Source organism: Chrysochloris asiatica, unplaced genomic scaffold (genome assembly GCF_000296735.1).
Source record: "Chrysochloris asiatica unplaced genomic scaffold, ChrAsi1.0 scaffold00033, whole genome shotgun sequence".
Lineage (NCBI taxonomy): Eukaryota > Metazoa > Chordata > Mammalia > Afrosoricida > Chrysochloridae > Chrysochloris > Chrysochloris asiatica.
The window spans coordinates 20,769,627-20,791,832 of record NW_006408551.1 but is presented as its reverse complement, the minus strand read 5'-3'; the positions used below and the strand labels follow the sequence as shown (position 1 = coordinate 20,791,832).

Here is a 22,206-nt window from a genome sequence, read left to right as displayed (position 1 = left end):
TGGAGAAGGATATCATGTTTGGTAAGGTGGAGGGTCAGAGAAAAAGAGGAAGACCCCAACGAGATGGATTGGCCAAGTGGCAGCATTGATGGACTCAAGCGTGGCAACAACTGTGAGGTTGGCCCAGGATTGGGCAGTGTGTCGTTCTGCTGTGCATAAGGTCACTATGTGTTGGTACCGACTCGATGGCACCTAACAACAACAACATATATGAGGGGCTTCATAACGTTCATGGAAAACTGAAATTAAAAGACAACAGAATTTTTCCACAAGCTTTTTGATAGCCATATATATATGCTGTTGTTGTTGTTGAGTGCCGTCGATTCTGACCCATAGCGACCCTATACAGGGTTTCCGAGGCTGTAAATCTTTACGGGAGCAGAAAGCTTCATCTTTTTCCCACGGAGCGGCTGGTAGTTTCAAACTGTTGACCTTGCAGTTCGCAGCCCGAATCATAACCACTACACTATGGAAAATGTGGTAGCTCGATACAACTGCAAACCGCCAGGTCCATGATTCAAGTCCACCAGCCACTCTACAGGAGAAAGATGAGACTTTCTGCTCTCGTGAAGAATTAAAGCCTCAGAAACCCTATACAGGGTCGCTATGAGTTGGGACCAACTCAACAGCACTCAACAACAGCATATATATACTTACGTGGGGAGAGAACATGCAATATATATTCAATAAATAGCACAACATGTGAAGTGTACATGTGAAATGGTGGAAATGGAAAATTTTTTGTTATGTATATGTATGGAACCACAATAAAAATTAAAATAAGATAAAATACAACAAACGGATATATAAGCTTATCCTACGGAATTCTGCACTGAACAGGTGGCATCAATCAGAAAAATTGCATATTATAGATGTTTTCTGAGTATTCTTGTCATTACTAATTTAAAGCATCACCCCATCAAGATATATTGCCTTAAAATACTATTATGATAAGTTATGAATAAATGTTGATAAAGGCAAATCCAGTATGTACATCTCCCTGGATCTTTCATGCCCCCTGATTACTCCCGGACCTGTGGGATCCCTGATGTAAAGAACTAGAGCTGAAATTTTGCAGAAACGTACTCAACATTCGCCCAGTGCTGTGTGTCAAGTTAATTCCGATTCATAGCAACTCTCTGGTTGTTAAGTGCTATCAAGTTGGTTCTGACTCATAGCCATTCTGTGTATGGTTTCCAAGGAGCGGTTGGTAGGTTTGAACCACCAACCTTGTGATAACAGTCCAGTGCTTATCCTACAGCGCCATCGACTTGGCTCCAACTCATAGCAACCCTGTATAGGGTTTCTGAGGAGCTGGTGGTGGATTTGAACTGCCAGCCTTGCAATTCAAACTGACCTTACAGTCCAATGCTTATCCTATAGTGCTACATTTGTTGTTAAATTACTTTCTTGGCTTCTTAAACTCCACATAAGCCTTAGATATCACAGATACTTGAACTTTGTATATATATGCATGATAGGTATCTAACATACCCCAAACTCTGATTTTAAACTATTTGCATTAAAAGTGCCAAATTTAGAACTGAAAACGATCTCTTCATTTTACTGATTAGAAAGAGAAACCTATTGAGAGATGGGTAGTTTTCATTAGTGGAAACAACAGAACACAAATAAACTGGAGTTCAGTTCTTCACTCTGGGCTCAAACCACTGCCTCTCACTGGCTGTTCAAATATAAGCAGTTGACTGAATATTTCTGAAGCTCAGTGTTCTCATTTGTAAAATTGGTTAATAATTTGTAAATTTGGGTCATAGTCTATCTTAGTCGGTGACAACAAAGGATAACCTGAGATAACTTGAACCAGAGCTATTCTCAGGAGAAATGTCTTCTCATAGCAAATCTTCAAAGATCTTTATCTCTGCCCTTTCTTGCTCAAATCAATGCAGCCTGTGGCAAAGCTAGGACTTAGAAATTTCCCCTAGGGCTTTATTAGGAGGACTGTGGTTTACAGCTTACTTGCTCACACACATCAAAGTGAGAGCAAAGGGGTAATGTCACTAAAGTGTTTGAATACAAGCTTCAGGATTTCCTCCTTTAAAACACCCCCTTTCTGAGTTGATGGCTGCTGCTGTTGTTTTACAATTTCCTTGCACTGTGAGTTGTAGCATCCTTGCAGTCAATCAGCATTTAATCACTTACCTTTGAAGAATTAAGTGAATTAGCAAGATCATTTCCATAAGATCCTAAAATCCCATAGTAAAGTATATAGACATTTTAGAAAAATAAAGATCTGTGTAGCCAAGTAAGTCTTCAGTAAGTTAAATAGCTGCATTAAATTGAAAACTTTTGGCTGTCCGTAAACTAAGCATTATAAGTACAGAGGTACTTTTCCTACAGACTTAAGCTGTCGCGAGACGTTAAAGTAATCAGACGGAAGAAGTAGCATCCTTTGTTTCTTAGTCTCATTCTCCAGGGAATTCATTTTCCATTTCGAAAGACAACTTATTTTTCTTTTTCTTTCCTGTAAAGGTAGAAACCTGTGGGTTCTTATTGTGGGACGGTTTCCAAAGGAACACAGAATTGGGATTCCAGAGTTCAAATACGTGGCAAATATGCATGGAGATGAGGTATGTATGTGACTTAAATTTCTGAAATATCACCAGAAAACTTTCCCTCAGGTCTCTTGAGCTATGAGAAGGTCTCCAGGATAAATTGTAGCAAAGAGACCAATTCCGAAAAGATGCTCAGTGAAGCCTTCAGGGAGGAACTAAAGAACCCAGCTGCAACTCCAATTGTAGGCATTTGGTTGTTTACTCAGTGCCCTGTGAAGGTAATTTGAGGTTTTTTCGGTATTTGTAGCTGTAAATTTCTAAACTCCTATCTCCCAAGTTTCTGAACTCTTTCCTTCTTTTGACTTCTCCTAGCAAAGGAGCCATCGTATATTTGAACTCAAAACAATCATAAGATCCAAATAGGTATCCAAATTCCTAATACCATAACTTTTGGGATGCTTTTTTCACTTTCTTTTAATCTCATATTCTGTGTTTTCAACATTCACATTTGTGCATGAAATCTAGGGTTCTCCCATGGTCACCATTCAACAACAGGGTCTTGCTTCTTTTCCAGTTTGTTGGTCTTGTTAAGTGCCATCAAGTGGATTCCAACTCATAGTGACTCTGTATAGGCTTTGAACCACCAGCCTTGTGGTTAGAAGTTGAAGTTTTCTCCCCTCACTTCCTTAGAGTATTTTAAGAATATGACAACTGCAATGTATTCTGTTTATCAGGGCTCTGTACAGCTGAGCAACAATTAGAAGGGAAAGAAAGTTCCTTAGTCATCATAGCAAAGAGAACTTACACAGGAAAATGTTCAACACACCCTAAGACTCACTTAACTTTAAGGGATGTCAAAATAGATTACATATAAATGCAACTCGAATTTGGAACAGTGTGGGTGGCATGCTGGAATCAAATGCTTCCTGCCTTGACTTAACCCTCCTTCAAACCCATTTTGTATAGGATCAGGACCCACCCCTCCTGACATACACAGCCTGCCCTCTCCAGGCTTGCCTGTTCTGCAGAGAGAGGGTACTGCTTGCAGCTAGAGCAAAGATGCCTCTGCGAAAGAAATAGGTCTTTGCACTTGATTTGTGGGTGGGCTCAATCTCTCTGTGACTATTTTTTAAGCTTTAATAGGTTGTTCCTTTAAAAGACCTAACATTGTTGGAAGTCTGACCAAAGTTGTTTTTAATAAAACAACTGTCGTTACAGACAGCAGCCCAGACGTTCTTTCCCCTTTGCTATCTAGTCCATTGATCAAGGCCCCTTGGAATCCATTTTTAATAGGAGACATGTGGCACTCATTGGCTTCCTTAGTTTACTTATTGAATTCCTGGCATTGCAGAGCTTGCAGCTTGCTACTCAGAAATTAATCCTCTGAACTAAAATTTCCAAAGATAAACAAGAGTCTTTCCCTCACCCATCAATGAATTTGCTTATACCATCCATGTATTTTCCCAACCTCTTGATCTCTAGGTAGCTGGGGTATCCCATCAAGCTAGGGAAATCTATGGTTTTTTGAGGAATGCTGTGGACTGAGATTGCTGTTGTTGTTAAGTGCCATTGAGTTGGTTCTGACTCATAGCAACCCTGTATAGGATTTCCAAGGAGTGGTTGGTGGGTTTGAACCATTAACCTTGTGGTTCAAACTGACCTTGAGTTCCAGTGCTTATCCTACAGCTTATCTTACAGTGCCACACCAGGATTCCAAGACTGTCCTACCTGGTGGCAGTGAGACCACTGAGAAATCGATTATTTTGAATTTAAGATCTTGTATATTCTGCGCCACTGATATACTTACTAGTTGCTGAGGAAAGTGATAAGGCCTACCCCAGGAGCAGAGAAGTTGATTTGAGGGTCACCCTGTTCCTCCTCAGATCTTTTGGAATGGCCAGAGCATTTTCAAGAACTCCCTATTAAAAAACAACCAGCTAACATTTTAGAGCCACAGTTCTTAACTTTCTGTGGGCACATTCCTTGCTATTCTGACATAAATTTTGAATTCTGACCGCTGGGTGCATGGATTTTCCAGGAATTTGTGGACCTTGTGTGAGTAATTTCTAAAGATGGTAAGGAAGATAGAGCTCTCTTCATGCACTTCCAATGTTGGAGAATTCAGAATTTGAGAGCTGGAAGAACCCCTTAAACCTATCACACATTTTACAAATGAAAACATGAGGCCAGAGTGGTCACAGAGCAACATCAAGATTTAGACAGTAGATAGTTATAGAGTTGAGTTTTACATTGTTGTTGTTAAGTGCCATTGAGTCGATTCTGACTAACAGAGACCCTTTATAGGGTTTCTGAAGGAGCTCTGATAGCACAGTGGTATGAATTAGGCTGCTAACCTCAGGGTCAGAAGTCTGAAACTACCCACAGTTCCGCAGGAGAAAGATGAGGCTTTCTGCTCCCATAAAGATTTATAGCCTCTGAAACCCTGTACAGGGTTGCTATGAGTCAGAACTGACTCCACAGTGCATAACCGCCACCACCACCATAGGGTTTCTGAGGAACAGCTGGTGGGTCTGAACTGCAGACTTTGTGATTTGCAGTGCAGTGCTGATCCTACAGCACCACATCAGGACATGACATGGGGATATATACATATATTTATATGTAATTTTTTTTAGTTAGGAACATGTCATTTTGGAGCTGAACTTTATTTCAGCTACCCTGTTCAGACACTGGATGATTACCTTCTTTCATTAAACCCAAATTAGCTAGATTGTCCTCCAGTTTAGCACAGATCATGGTTTCTTCAGCTCAACAGATTTTTAAACAAAAAAAAAGTGTAGGATTAGGAGTCACATCGAAAACCCAGCACAAAATAAGTTTTCTTTAGATACTAAAAAGTACACTCAGGAAGGTGGGGTGCACACGTAGGAGACACCCTCAGAAGCTGACTGCATGGGGCATGTTGGCACTGAGTAGCACAGTGAGCATACTTAACCACACTATTTAAAGAACATTTCCCTCTTTCCTGGACTCCATGCAGAGAGGGAGTTCCGCACTCGGTACCACAGTGAGGTGATAGTGGTCAGAAGTGAGGTGATAGTGGTCAGAAGCTACCTAAATCCAGAGTCTGAGAACCAAGTCTTAACCAGCTATGGATTCTGTCTCCTTTTCTCTCCTTGCTGTCTTTGAATTCTGTTTTCATTGCTTTCTTTTTGTGTATATCTCTATCTCAAAATAAATTTTTAAGAAGGTGTACTAACAAAAAATTTTAGAGTGCTACCGACTCGACGGCACTTAACAACAAAACAACAACATATAACACATTATCACAAATTAGGCTTAAAACAACAGAAATGTATTTCCTCACATCAAAATCAAGGTGTTGGCAAAGCTTTTAGGAACAGATCCTTCCTTGACTGATGCAGCTTCTGGTAGCTTCAAGCATTCCTTGGCCTGTGGCAGCATAATGCCAATCTCTGCCTCTATCACCATAGAACCATTTTCTCTGTGTGTCTCTTCCCCTCTTTTAATAAAGACAATAGCCGTACTGTATTAGGACCCAAGCTGCTCCAATAGGATCTCGTGTTACCTTAATTCCATCTGCAAAAATCATATTTACAAATAAGGTCACATTCATAGGTGGTGGTGATATGCCGTGGAGTCAGTTCCGACTCATAGTGACCCTGTACAGGGTTTCCGAGGCTGTAAATCTTTACAAGAGCAGAGAGCCTCTGGGATACAATTCAATCCACAACAGGTGGACACCCAGTTTTTCCAGCAACATTTGATAAAAAGGTCTTGAGCTCATTCATGTAAAAAAGGCACACGCTCTTAGAGAAAGTAACACTGGAATAAGCTACCCCAAGTCACCTTATTTCAGTCGTTTTCTCTCCCTTCTCCTTCCCAATCCTGACACCAGATTGCCATTTTTTCAGAAAGACAGGCAAACATTTCTGGGTTTTACCTTTCTCATTTTAATGAGATGGTGGTTGTGTACCATCCAGTTGGTTCCAACTCATAGCGATCCTATATAGGGTTTCTGAGGCAGTAACTCTTATGGGAGCAGAAAATCTCATCTTTCGCCCATGGAGCAGCTGGTGGATTCAAACTGCTGACCTTGCAGTTAGCAGCCCTATATGTAACCCACTCCACCATCAGGGCTCCATTTTAATAAGATGAGCAGGTGTTTTTCTGGTTTGCATATACATTGTCATGTTCCATTGTAGAAATCTTCTAGATTCAATTTATTCAAGTTCCTAAAAGGCAGTGCTAGAGCCATCTGAAGTTTAATCATTGTTTTCATTGACATGATGCCAGCACTCACTGAATGGGGTTTTCTACATCCCCTTATTCCACAGATATTCAGATTGCATAGGGGTGGGATCTTTGTCCCCCTTTTTTTTAGATAATTAATTCAAACCCACCAGCAGCTCTGTGAGAACAAAACCCTGGCATTCTTCTTTGATAAAGATTGTTATTGTTTTTGTTGTGTGTCATCGAGTCGATTCTGTATGGCATAGTGGAAGGGTTTCCTAGGCATGTAGAATAGCTGGTGGGTTCGAACCACCCATCTTTTGGCTAGTAACCAAGCACTTAACTCTCATGCCCAGAGAGCAGTTCTAGTCTATCATAAGGGGTCACTGTGAGTTGAAAGTGACTTGAGACCACCTAACAACAACTGCAATCATTATTCTAGTTGAAGGACCTCCTTTCTTTTAAACATAGATTACATTTCTCAAATAATAACTTTTTTTAACCATTTCCCTTTGCGGGGAGACTGGGCCAGGGATGAACTGAATTGTGTAAAATGTGTTCAGTATCTCATTGACATTCTTTTATTGGTAAAGTAACTTGACCATTTGTATATCTCCCCTTACTAAACAGTACTTTAATCCACAACAGAAATTATTGCTCTTACGAGTACATAATATTGTTTATGGAGCACATGATATACCAGGAGCTGGGCAAGATACCAGAGATGTACGGGATGAAGAGGACTATGGTTAGGGTCCCTGAGCTCAAGGTTTGAAAGGTTACGGGGGACTGGTTAGTCGTGGTCAGGTAGGCTATGGCAATTCAGGGCAAGCAGCATTAGGATTGCACAGGTCTGGGATGGGATGGCACCACACAGGCAGGTCATTAAACCTAGATTTGGGAGATTGAGATACTAGATAATGAACTAACTAACACTAAAATCTATGAAAGCTGGAACCTTTGTAAGGTGGAAACCTGTCAGAAAACTTGAATATTTTCCACTAAAACAAGCGATAAAACTGCACCCTGTCAAAGGGGGAATCCTTAAAAGACCTGGAAAAACAAGGCAGTGCTCACAGGTTCCTCTGTATCTGAAGAGGACTTATCGAGGTGATCTAACAAGTAACTGTAATCTGGAACACACCATTCGGGATCACCACAACTGACACAGATTATTTTTGCTCCCAGAGGCTGCACTGCAGTGTAGCATTTCAAAAACAAATTCCATCATTAGGGTAGCTCAAGTATTTGAGCTCACTCGCTCCCTCTTCTACTCTGTCAATCTTTCAATCTCTCTTTCTCTCTCTCTCTCTCTCTCTCTCTCTCTCTGTCTCACACACACACACACACACACATACATACACAAAACACAAATTTCCACTGTTTGTAAACATTCTTTGAAGGACTTCAACACTTGTTTTTATGTATCTGGAAAATTCTAACTTAATTTAATTAAAAATAGTAGAGAATTTTATTTTCTGCTTTCTGGGATATTGCCATTTTAATTACCAGATGAATGATCAGGGAAAGCCTCCAGAATCCCTTAAAGTTCATCAAGCTTTTCGGTATCTTAATTAGGAATTCTCTCATTAAGTCTTCATTCACACAATAATTCTTAATAGAGAGGAAGTGTGTTAGAAGATGCTAAATAAAAAGCTGGTTATGTTAATGGAGATTGAGTTTTGACCACATTCTTCTTTAAAATTTGTATTCTCCAAGGTTTCATATTCAAAGGCTTGATTTTGTACGAAGTGAGGTTTATACATAAAACATGAGTGAGATATTTATATTGGAGTTGGGAAGAATTAATGTGAATATTATTTGGTATAAATATGCCATTACAGAGGCAGGAAAATATAACCCAACAAAAAGAAGACTGTTCCACTTCCTTTGAAATTGTGGTTTGTTTACCTCAGAAATTTTTTTAATTATCTGACTCTTTACCATATTTCCAAGATTTTTATCTACCCTCTGCAATTAAGAACTTGGGATTTCTTGTGGACGACTGAGGCAAATAGAAAATATATGGTTACATATTTGTTTCCTTGAGAGAAGCATGATTTTATCATCTTTTAAAAAGAGACATTTTCTTTCATTAAAAAAATGATAGTAGAAAACCAAGAGTAAATAAAAATTATTCAGAATACCATCACCTAGAAATAACCATCATCAGTAGCTGCCAGGCATCATTCTAGAGATCTCTTATGTATTTCTATAGTAAGACCTTGAGATGAATTAAAATAATATGACCATATATGTATAGTATATATGTTCTTTTTAAATAAGAAGTATGAAACTTGGCTTTAATTAAAGAATAAAACTGAAGTGAAACCCAAGAATTGATGAACTTGATAAACATTTTCTCAAAACTAAGAAATTATCTAAAGCTAAGAAAAAGGAATATAGAAAAACTGTAAAATTATAGTCATTAGAAAGTATAGTTAACATTTGTTATTATCTTATGATTTCTTGCTATAAAAAGTGAAGAACTTAGCTCCATGAAAATTCTCCCCTCCCCTCCTTCCCTCTCCCTTCCCTTTTTGGGTCATTATAATTGTTAGCATTTACGTATCTTTCTGTACTTCCCACATATGCGTAATGTAGCCCTATGGCGCTATAGGAAAAGCACTCGACCATAAGGTTGGTTTGAACCGCAAGGTCAGAGGTTCAAACTCACTAGCCACTCCTTAGAAACCCTATACAGGGTCAGAACAAACTCGACGGCACTTAACAATAACAATATCAGCTAAAAAGAAGCCTTGGATGTGCAGTGTTAGTGTTGGACTACTAGCCAAAAGGATGGCTATTCAAACTCACCGGTTCAGGAGCTCCATGAGAGAAAGATGAGGCAGTCTGTTTCTGTCAAAAACCCAGTGGAGCAGTTTTACTCTGTCCTAAGTCAGAATCGACTAGATGGCAGTGGATTTTTTGTTTGTTTGTTTATATCCAACTAAATTCCAAATCAACCCCAGTCTTTTCAGCATGGCTTTTCTACCCTTCTGTGTTTTCATTTGCTTTTGGTTGGATGAAGTTCATTGCCAACACAGATAGCTAGTTAAGAGAGAGATGCACATTTAGAAACACGTGGGGACTTGACCTGGGACTTGAAACTCAGGTCTGCTTCAGGTTTTCCTTGATACTTCCTCTAATTAAACTGTCCCACGGCCTCTAACCAGCATTTAGAAATTTAATGAACTACAAGCGGACTCCTAGTCCACTTCCCCCTCCTTTTTCTCTTCTCCATCTCCTGTGAGAAGAGCTCCTTAATGCACCATTATTTTCATATTTAAAGTCACCTAATTGTAAGTTCTCCTATAGAAGCTTCCCGCCGCTGGCTTCTGGCAGCCAGTAAGCAGCTCTTTGTGGTCACTTCCAAAAGTACTTGAACTTTCAAAATGTATCATATTCTAGAATTGAAAAGCCTGTATTTGCTTCCTTGACTTTTTTGGGTATTAGTTTGTGGGGGCTTTTTCAAGTGACAATTTTGACTGTCAAAACAAAAATCAAGGTAATGAAAAGACAGTAATAGAAATAAGAAGGAAAAAGGGTCAGAGTTGAGTACATTTCCACTCTGAACTTGATGACTACCGATGATTACATAATTCAGATATCCCAAACACTTTCAGTTCCAATGTCAATTACTCTTTGTTTATTATTTTTGGTTCATTATTCATTATTGCTATAACAAATTCATAAAATGTGGTCTGATGCCATTGATAGGGAGAAAGTGAGGAATTACCATTGAAGAATTGCCTGTCCTTCGTCACAGTGTTAACTTCTTGCAGTGGAATTGTAATTGGAAATTCGTTTGAGGCCCCATTAAATCTTTACCTAGCCCCGGTCTACATTACATGCAGCTCTGCCCTTATTTAATCACCTGGTGCCCCTGACTTCCCCCTTACTAGTTCCTCAGAAACACCTGATCTTATGGAAGACGTTCACATACTGTGCTCAGGAACAGGGACCTTGAAACTAGAATGACAGGGAGCAAATTGACATAAAGCAATCTTCCAATATTCTGGCTGAAATATGAATTAATTTTTAAAAAAATAAATAGAAATAGTAAATCTCTCCCTTGGGGATTATAGAGTGAGATCTCATATAATGCCTCACTTTTCCAGTCACTGGAAATATTGAAGGTATGTTAATTGTAGGTGAATGTGATAACTTTTTTTAAAAAATAGTAATGCTTTAATTTAAATGTATATTAAAATACATATCTAGCAAAATGATAGTGATACAAAGTTCATTTTTAAGATAAGTACAAAGTGAGCCAGATATGACATAAAAATGTGAAAATGACATGTGAGTAAAGTTTCAGAAACACTGTTTATTGTTGTTAAGTGCCGTTGAGTCCATTCTGACTCATAGTGACCCTGTATAGGGTTTCCAAGGAGCAGCTGGAGAGTTTGAACCACCGACCTTGCAGTTCAAACCAACTTTGTGGTCTAGCACGTCATGTATCCTACAGTGCCACACACGAGTATAGAAATCAGAAATACACAGATATGACAAAAATTGCACAGTTGTGTAAGATTACATTTCTAGAAATAATTCAGCATGGAAATCAGAAACCTATTTAAATTAAACTTGCATTTTTCTTTAGTGAAATCTACCTGTGTAGATTTCTAATGCACTGGTTCTCAATTAATGTAATATCCACCAGGACATGCATGATAAGCACCAACATATTCTCATGGAAACACACAATTTCTGTCCCTTCTCTGTAACTCCACCCCTTTCTCTCCCACTACACAAAGTACTCTGGAAGACAAGCCAATAAGAAATATTATAAAAAGAATAACCTTTACTCCACTCTAATTCATTTTTTAAATTTTATTTTCTTGTTCTTGTTGAGAATATACACAGCAAAGCATATACCGAATCAACAGTATCTAAATGTACCCTGTAGTAATATCGATGATGTTCCTTGAGTTGTGTAACCATGCTCCCTCCCCTCCATTTCTGAGGTGGTCCTCTCTCAGTAACATAAACTCACTGATCTCTAAAGTTCCTGTCTAATCTTTTAAGTTGCTGGTATCAATTTGATCTCACATAGACAGTTCTTAAAAGAGCACAATGCTCTAGATAGATATTTTGTTATGCTAACTACTGTTTGCTTTTAAGAACTTCAGGGGAGAGTTTTGGTTTAAGGTTCATGCTCTAATTCATTGTTAGAAGAGTTGAGTTACTTACAAGATGATACTTTACCTTTTCCTAACAAATCATTTTAGCACAGATTGTGACTGATTGCCACTTGTCAGAGTATCCAGTATGCCTGAGAAGAAATGCTTCCACAAACTCGTTTTGATCTAAAATATCATTATGCCATGACCTCTTTGGAGGGATTTTTACTTTAGGATCCGTTTCCCCTATTGCCTCTGACCAGTATTGTCCTTTTCTCTTTTATACATACAGAGTGTTGGGCGGGAACTGCTGCTCCATTTGATTGAATATCTCATAACCAATGATGGAAAAGACCCCGAAATCACAAATCTAATCAATAGTACCAGGATACACATCATGCCTTCAATGAACCCAGATGGATTCGAAGCTGTCAAAAAGCCTGACTGTTATTACAATCAGGGAAGGTAAGGATGAATTGGCCTGTCTTTACTTAAAAACAAACAAAAACAAACCAAAGGCCCATCAGATACTTGTTAACCCAGTCAAAAGGAGGATAGCACCACACCTGTGTGCTGGACTACTAACCGCAAGGTCAACAGTTCAAACTCACATCGACTCTGAGGGAAAACGATGAGGCATTCTGCTCCCATAAGAATTTACAGCCTTGGAAATCATACACAGGGTCCCTATGAGTCAGAAGCCCCTCACTGGCAGAGAGAAAGTGTGGCATGTCATTGACTTGCTGAAAACCCTTGAGGGCCACCCATTACTTTTAGAATCAGGTGTAAAGTTCTGAACTGGCTGCATTAGTCTTGTGTTCCAACTCCATTCACAGCATTCCCTCAGACCCCTTCTTCTGCCACTCTGGCCCTACATCATTTCCTTCAGCTCCCAGGTTTTTCCTCCCCTCAGGAGTTTTGTATAATGCCATTTCCCACTCCTTACTCCTTCCCATTGTTTAAGGAACATTTCCTCCAATATTCCTTATCTGTCATCTTTTATATTAGATTCACTGTTATACTCTCGTATCAACTGGTACTTTACCTTCACAGTCATAGCCAAATTTTTAATGTCTGTTTTTGTTTGTTTATTGTCTCTGTCCACTAAACTACATGCTCCCTGAGGACAGAAATCCCATCGATGTGTTTATCATTGTTAATTTCGTAATACCTAATTTCATTATTATCAGTTAATTTATTAAGTCAGTAATCCAAGAATTAACCACAAGTAAGAGTAACTCTCTTTCTGATTTAAATAGACTTTATCTTGTCAAGTTACCTTACAAATTCCTAATATACATTTGGGAGTTCTGGTGTGACGCTGGAGGATAAACACTGGACTGCTAACCACAAGGTGGCTCATATGCACTCTTGGCATTGCCAGCAAATCAACAATTATGGAATCAATAATCTCATGTTAATACTAGTCATATTATTAAAGGTTTTCCTTGAATAAATGTTAGATGTAGCCCTAGTCAGACTGGAAGAGCAAAACAGACCCACTGTAGCAATACAGACTAGGTCAATATACAAGAAATCAAATAGAAAATGTTGATAGGGATTTGCGATGAGTTTCTTTAGCATAAGAAAGTAGTGGTGGTGCTGGTGTGCCGTAGAGTCGGTTCCAACTCATAGTGACCCTGCACAGGGTTTCTGTAAGTCTTACAGGAGCAGAATGCCTCATCTTTCTCCCATGGAACAGCTGGTAGTTTCAAACTGCTGACCTTGGAGTTAGTAGTCCGACTTGTAAACACTACGCTTAGCATAAGAGAGTAGAGACAGTTAATAATCTAAGCTTTGTTAATATATATATATATTATAAAGCAAGAGAGGAAGCAAGAACGCTTAATGATGGAATATATTTTGAAGTCAATAATGTCTCAAAGCAGGCAGAAACAGGCAGTGAAACCCACCAGCCGCTCCTTGGAAACCCCATACAGAGTAAGGATGAGTTGGAACTGACTCAACTGCACTTATTTACATTTGAACAAGTTAAAATTTGCATTACCAAAAATAAATAAAATCTCACCTCTTGGTCCCATTTAGTTTTACATTTTTCTTAAGTATGTAAACATGGCTACTCCACTTTTTTGTATAAGACAACACATTCCTGATGTTTCAGTCATCAATTTCTGTATTAACAAACCACTCCAAAATTTAGTGACTTAAAAAACAACAATTTGTGAATTGTTGAATGGAAAACCAATTTGCCCTGTAAACTTTCATCCAAATCACAATTTTTTTCTGAAAAAAAAAAAAAAAAAGAACTTTTTCATTTACTATCAGTCCAATAAGTCAAGAAATTGGGCTGGGCAGTGCAGGAATAGCTGATGTCTGTTCCACAGTGAGACAGATAGCCTGGGCCTACAAGTGTAATTACAAATGTAATTCTGGCAGTCAGCTGGTTTCTGTAGGTGGGCTCTCTGTGTGGCCAGCATTGGGATGCCAGGGTGCCAAAAGGGAATGTTCCAAGAAGGAAAGTTCTAAAACTCAAGTATTCATCAACTTCTTCTTGCATCACACTAGGTAACGTCCTATTGGTCAGAGCAAGTCATAGACCAGCAGGGGAGGACTATTGGATATGGATGCCAAGAGACCCCCAAAGTTCCCACCCACCACATCATTACACCTATATTCCCATTTGGAAAAACAAAGCCCAAACTAAAGGCCTACATGTTGCACAAATTAGCTTCCTCCTATACCATCAATCAACCCTAAAAAAAAAATTCTTTCTTTTAAAGGGAAAATTATAACCAGTATGACCTGAATAGGAATTTCCCTGATGCTTTTGAAGTCAATAATGTCTCAAGGCAGCCCGAAACAGAGGCAGTCATGAAGTGGCTGCAAACAGAAACGTTTGTCCTTTCGGCAAATCTCCATGGTGGCGCCTTGGTGGCCAGTTACCCCTTTGATAATGGTGTTCCAGGTAAGCATAACATGTAACCCCACTCTGACTTTCAGGTCCTGAATGGAGCTGTAAAGTTTCTGCCTCTGGATAGGGATAAACTTAAACTCTTCTTCCCCGAAATGAGGCAGGGATTGAAAGAGCCTCACTGAGTCATCCTCCCTAGCATATATAAACAACAGATGGGCAGTGTGGCTGAGCTAACAGGGTTACTTGACATTCATCAGGGAAATGCTAAAATCAGAATTTGGATTACCTCACAAGAGGCAACATGCTAAAGAGTAAAACTAAAATAACTTACCCTTCTTTATTTGACTGTGAACAATAATTGCTGACTCCTATTAAAAGAATATGGGTAGAGGAACTTTAAATGCAGATTGTTAAATAATAGAAGTCAATCAACAAAGGCCGCATATGTTATTGCATGAGTTTAACTATATGACATTCTAGAAAAGGCCAAACTATAGAGACAGTAAAAAGATCTACGTTTATCAAAAGTTTGGGCAAGGAAAGGAGAAGAGGGAAGAAAAAGTGAAGCACAGTAGGAACACCATGGAATTTTTCAGTCACCTTTGAAGGCAAGAGTCCATTAGGTGGTGCTACAGAATTACTCATATTTTCCTGTGATTTTTCTGTTTGTTTCTCTTTGTCTTTTCTGGGTTTCCTAGCTTGTATATTTTCCCCCCTGGATTTTTATGATGTTTGCCTTTAGTGTTTAGTCTTGAATTTCAGCCTTTCTTCTATTTTGTGGGAGAGTTTCTCTTTGTGCCTCACCTGACAAGAGACAGCAACTGTGGCCACACAGCCAAATTACAATTGCACTCTTTAAAACCCCACCAATAAGGCAATAGCCAATACCAGCCGCTATACACCAGAGCAGCATCTACAACCAACACCTGCTAAAAACACTCTGAAGAGAGCTGTAAGAGCAGTGATCAGAGAAGCCTATCTCCTGATCATGCCTACCATGAGGCAACTGGAGTGTGCTTAAGAATATACTATCATACATTTATCTAGTTAATACAAGTACAACACCACCACAATGTCTAAAAAGCAGCAGAAAACTGCTCACATGCAGAAACAAGACAGAATGGCTCAAACAAATGGCATTAGAGAGACAAGAGGCTTTGGAATTGTCTGAAAGGGGATGTAAGAGAATCGAGACAAATCTAAAAGTTCCACAGAAAAGTCGAGGAAAATAAGGAAGAAGTCAGAAAAGTGCTAAGGAACAATCAAACGAAATTGATACAAAAAGTTTGTGGAAGAAATCCCATTATCTTTTCATTCAATTTTCCCATCAACTTTTTGAAGCCCCTTTGTATATGAGAACTTTCTGTACTGTCTGCTTAATTTTCTATAAACCTAAAGTGGTCTAAAATAAGTTTTTTTAAAAAAAGCAAAAAGCTGTCAGATGAAGTATATACCAGATTTAAGATATAGTAGTTTCATTTAACCCCAACACTACCCACCCCAGGAAAGTTTACTGTCCTCCAGAAATTAGCAAGGGTGATTAAAAAGGATATTTCATTGTTGAATTAATGTAGGAGGAATTTGATTATGAATATGGCTTATTTTGTGTGTATACTCATTAAATCTAGAAAGAAGAGTAGAGATAACCTTCAGGGAAATGAAATAGAGGATTGTTCTCTAGGAAATTTAGAGTATTTATTTGCAATGATATTATGGTATTTGCTAGAATGAAAGGTCTTGGTTTCTCTTTCACATCTAGAAACTGGGACATTACACTTCCGTAGCCTAACCCCTGATGATGATGTTTTTCAATACCTTGCACATACCTATGCTTCAAGAAATCCCAACATGAAGAAAGGGGATCAGTGTAAAAATAGCATGAAATTTCCCAATGGAGTGACAAATGGATACTCTTGGTATCCACTCTTAGGTGAGTTTCTCTTCATTTCTACTATCCTCATTTTTTACTTCATCCAAAGAAGCCAGCTGGTTTATGTTGGCTTCAGGAATTGTCAACAGCACAATCTCTTCAATCATGTCTTCATCAGGTAGTATCACAAGAGCACTGGAGAAGACTGATAGTTTGGGAAATGCTCAGACATGTTCCTCACTATCAAAGGGCCTTCTTCATTTATTCAAAGATATATACAGCATCTACCTGCTGTGAGCCAAGAACTATGCCAGAGGGATGGAGAGGACATAGCCGTACCTTCAAATTTAATAGGGGAGACAGGTGTGCTAACAAATACTTGTGATGCAGTTGTTCTTATCAAATGTCGTCAAGTCAACTTCAATTCATAGCGATCCCATGTATCAGAGTAGAACTAGCAGAGTAGGCTTCTAGGCTGTGGTCTTTACAGGGGCAGATCACTAGGTCTTTCCACCCATGAGCCACTGGTAGGTTCAGATTTCTGGCCTTCTGGTTAGCCACTGAGCATTAAACCACCAGGCCTCCTGATAACAGTGATAAAAAGAGATGTGTGACAGGGTTGAAACCAGATACCCCTGAAACCACAGGCACCTGTGTCTTTTACCTCCAAGGAGTCATTAGGGCATGTCTCTTTTGTCTCCAGAAGCAATTTAGTGGAATGATAGGTACATGGATGGAAAAGGAGACCATGGGTGGTAGAAAGTTGCTCAGCTGCTAACTGAAAGTTTTGAGGTTCATGTCCACCCACAGATGCCTCAAAACATAGCCTGATGCTCTACTTCTGGAAAATCAGCCACTGAAAGCACTAAGGGGTGCAGTTCTACTCTGATACACAGGGTTACCATGAGTCAGACTTGACTCACTGCAACTGGGTTGTTCTGGGGTGGTGGAGAGTAAGAGGACCTGTGCTCTGGTGTCTACCATTTCTTAGCTAGAATCCTTGGGAAGATTACTTAACATCCTCGAACAACTTTCCTCATCTGTAAACCAGGGATAATAATTGCCCCAAAGATGAAACAAGTTGATTCAAAGCACTTCAAACAGTACCTAGCAATAGTGTTGTTGTTGTTAAGTGCCGTCAAGTCAGTTCCAACTCACAGTGACCCTCTCTTTATAGGGTTTCCAAGGAACAGCTGGTGGGTTTGAACTGCCAACCTTGAGGTCCAGTGATTTATCCTGCAGCACCACACCAGGTTTCAGTAATGAGCTTAATAATGAGTTGTTGTTGTTAAGTGCCATCAAGTCAGTTCCAACTCATAGTGACCCTATATGAGGTTTCCAAGGAGCAGCTGCTGAGTTTGAACCACTGACCTTGTGGTTCAAACCAACTTTGTAGTCCAGTGCTTTGTCCCACAACACCACACCAGGACTGTATATTCAGTAAATACTGAGCACTCTCATCCCCACCAAAATGAACATACTTAACTTCACATAATAAATGTATTTTAAAATAAGTTGTACAAGTATTTTAAATATTTGTATATTCAAGCATTTGTATATTCTAGTCTATGGAGTCCTGGTGTGACACTGTGGGATAAAGCACTGGATTGCAAGGTCAGTTTGGGCCACAAGGTTGGTGGTTCAAACTCACCAGCCACTCCTTGGAAACCCTATACAGAGTCACTATGAGTCAGAACCGATTTAAAGGCACTTAACAACAACAACATTCTAGTCTACAGAGTCTTGATGTGGTGCTACAGGATGCACTGGACTGCTAACATCAGGTCTATGGTTCAAACTCACTAGATGCTCCTCTAGTCTATATCTGTTTAAAATGTGACTTAGGAAAATATATAATCTGAAGGTACACAGTTGAATCCAGCTCTGATCCAGTTACCCATATGGGAATAGTTAAGATTGCCTTGTCATGCCATCATAGTTAAATGTTAAGTCCTAAGTTTATATGTTAATATGTCAAATTCATCTTTTCTTGTTTACAAGTACTTTTCCTGCAACTGTCGAATTCACTCATCCTTAAGGTACGTGATACTTGGCTCTACTCCAGTCCCAGACCTTAGCAGTAATTAAATATGCTTGTGTTTAGGTGGAATGCAAGATTACAACTACATCTGGGCCCAGTGTTTTGAAATTACGTTGGAGCTATCATGCTGTAAATACCCTCGTGAAGAGAAGCTTCCATTTTTCTGGAATGATAATAAAGCCTCATTAATTGAATACATAAAACAGGTGCACATAGGTTTGTAACATTTTCTTACTAATTCTTTGTTAACACAAAACATAGCATCTGGCAAAACTTTTGGGTTAAGAAAATGCAAGCCATCATCTGCGTTTTGTAGGTGCAGCCTTGTTTTCAGGATCAGATGAAACTAGCAATTAAGACTTACTTCTCTCTGCATGGCTTATCTGCAGTGTGTGAGAAGTTCCATGCCTAAGTGCATAAAAGAGAAAGCATTGGGGCTTGTTGCTTTGACATAGGTTTTAAATATCCAGAGTAAACCACCCCCACCCCCACCGCCTTGTTTTATATCTTATTAAGTGCTATGGAGTCAGTTCTGAGTCATAGAAACCCTGTAAAAGGTTTCTGAGGAGTGGCTTCTGGGTTTGAACAGCTGACTTTGTGGTTAACAGTCAAAAGCTTATCCTACAGCGCCACCTAGGACTCCAATTTTACATCTTAAATGACCTGAAAATCTGGCAAAAATATTTCTGTTATCTCCTATTTAGAGAAAAATCATGTTTGCCAATCACTTACCGTCACAGACCACAGAGAACACTGGGCAGTTCTCTTTTTCCGGAAGTGGGGTGGTGATCTAACAACTTTGCATCAATCTCTCCCCTACCCTATTTCTGCCAGGAAGCTCCCCAGCCTGTTTTCTGAAGTCTGCCCTTTACCACAAACAGTCAAACGAACTGTGACAACAGAGAGGTGGTTCTCAACTCTGCAGCAGACTCACCTGAAGGACTTTGATGTTTTCTGGTTTGATTCCCTGCTGTGAATTTGTCCTTCCACCCCAGACATACTGAATCTGTGTCCATCAGAATCACTTGGGGTTTTTTAGGATTCCCTTGGGGTTTTTTTTACCTTGCGGTTTTTGTTTGTGTATCTGGAGTGGAAATGTAAATTCTCAGCAGGAGGTCAAACCAGAAAGAACCTGCTTGAAATTCCAGTTAAAACATGAATTGCCAAGTCCCATTCCCAGAGTTTCTGACTTAGTGGGTCTTGAATTTTTAAACAAGTTCCCAAGTAATGCTGATGCAGCTGATCCAGGGACCACACATGAAGAACCATTGCACTGGAGAAACATACTGCTCCTAATGAAAATGGACTGAGTACAGCTCAAATGTATTTAACCCATCTTACTGATTTAATCACTGTCTCTTTGGACACGGTGTGGATGGCTCATCTGCACTGTCAAGAGTTAAAGTTCTCTTTCCCCATTCAGAATAGCTTGGGGATAGAAGCGCATCATAAACTGGCACAATAGTTAGGTTACCCTGTCAAACCAAAGTGGAATGCATAAATGTCTGCTGAAAGGTTACAGCCAAGCCATGCTACCTAATTGTATAATTTCTCATTTTCTGCATGCTTCACACCAAAGCTGACCATCTGCCAAGAAAGAAGGAGGCACAAACCAGAAGTGTAGGGATAGAAGGCTGTTGTAAGGCTCCTACAGGGTTGTTTACATTCAAACTCACTGCAGACCTCAATCTAAACCCAGGCCCATTGATGTTGTATAGTCATTCTTAGAGGATTTCCTTTGGACAACCCTGGGCTGGTTTGGCATGCAGTGTCTACAGATGTTGAGGCCTAGGTAGCAAAGGAGGGCAGCCTGGTTTTTAGGAGGTTGGGATGTCTTGTTTGTCCTACCTCCTCCCAGACAAAAGCAACAATGGACAAGATCTGATTTTACTTGCTGCTGCCGCTGCTTCTCCCCTAAACTCCTCAAAGCAGATCTGTCTGGGGGATGATTCACAGTACCCAGAAATCTAAGCGGCCTGGGCATGGTTTACAAAAGAATCTGGTGTATGCTGAGTTCCAGAAGCCTGTGAGACTCAAGTAGGGACCTACTATGTGATCTAAAGGAGCTCTGGTAGGGTAGTGGTTACAAATCGGGCTGCGAACCACAAGGTCAGCAGTTTGAAACTACCAGCTGTTCCGCAGGAGAAAGATGAGGGTTTCTGCTCCCGTGAAGATTTACAGCCTTGGAAACTCTGTACAGGGTTGCTATGAGTCGGAACCGACTCCACGGCACACAACAGCAATATGAGATCTAAAAGGAGCACTGTTAGTATAGTGGTTATGTATCAGGCTGCTAACTTCAAAGTCAACAGTTCGAAGCTACCAGCTGTTCCATAGGAGAAAGATGAGACTTTCTGCGCCCATAAAGATTTATAGCCTCAGAAACCCGACACAGGGAAACCACAGCACACTACCACCACCACAAGATCTGAAGTAGGTAGCCACTGAGATCATTAGGTAAGAGCATGAGCATGATCAGGCCTAAGTATTGTCCCAGTTCTAACTCTGAATTGTGGCCACTGGACGAAGAGTTCCAATTCTTGCCAGAAGTTACTACATCCTCATTCTAGTGTTAATACATTTCCAAGGGAGGGGGAGCTTTGCATTTCTCTTCCTCTTCTCCAGATGTGACCACAGAAGCTAAACTTTTTCGTTTATTTACTGTTTGAAATTTTTCAAAAATCTTGATTTTTGTTCCCCTGATATAATAGAATAGTGCTGCTGGCCTTCTTCATATCTGTTTGTATCTACCTGTCTTTTTTTCAGTGTTTCAAGTTTGGCATATAGAAATCAACCCTCTCTTCTGGTAAAACAATTACTTTCCTCTAAATGAAAAGTCTTGGTGATGCCTTGGCAGAATATTGTAAAGACATTTTGTTGTTGTTAAGTGCCGTCGTGTTGATTCCAACTCATAGTGGCCCTGTATGGGTTTCCAAGGAGCAGCTGATGAGCTTGAACCACCAACCTTGTGTTTCAAACCAACCTTGCAACCCAGTGCATTAATCCACAGCACCATACCAGGACTCATAAAATCTGAATAAAAGCTTTCATTTGGCTGCTGGTATGTGGTTTTTCATTGCATAGGAATTCCATATTTAAGCATGGTTGGTGTTTGCACAGTAACAGAACGACATTCAGATACTCCAGTCCTCAGTATTCTTGCCAAACCATGTTTAGGCTTGGATGACAGTCATATGGAAATTAGTCTGTGGATTCTGAGATGATCATGAGTGAGAGTCAAACTGGGCAAGGAAGACTTTTAGACATTCCCCCAAATCCAAATAACCCATCTTTTTCCCATATTTGAGAGTAGGCTAAGGATAGATTAATTGAATCTTTGTTTAACTGTGACACACACTGATATACGTGTTATATGGCAAGGGTACAGAAACACTTTTTATGCAACTACAACACAAAAATACAAGTCAGTGCTAGTAAAGTATACATATATAACCAAGTCCAGCCTATAAAAATTTACTACCCTTTTTTCAAGTTGTTGTTGTTGTTAGGTGCCATCGAGTTGGTACCGACTCATAGTGACCCTATGCACAACAGAACGAAACACT

General features: G+C 39.6%; 1 protein-coding gene across 1 annotated transcript in view; it reads left to right on the top strand.

The window, feature by feature from the left end:
* CPM (carboxypeptidase M) overlaps positions 1 to 22,206 on the top strand; it is a 93,038-nt gene that overhangs the window by 63,073 nt on the left and 7,759 nt on the right. The window contains exons 2-6 of the mRNA XM_006859544.1: positions 2,491 to 2,588; positions 12,147 to 12,319; positions 14,596 to 14,780; positions 16,489 to 16,659; positions 18,704 to 18,856. Of these exons, the coding sequence (XP_006859606.1) occupies positions 2,491 to 2,588; positions 12,147 to 12,319; positions 14,596 to 14,780; positions 16,489 to 16,659; positions 18,704 to 18,856 (780 nt within the window). The remainder of the gene's footprint in view (positions 1 to 2,490; positions 2,589 to 12,146; positions 12,320 to 14,595; positions 14,781 to 16,488; positions 16,660 to 18,703; positions 18,857 to 22,206) is intronic.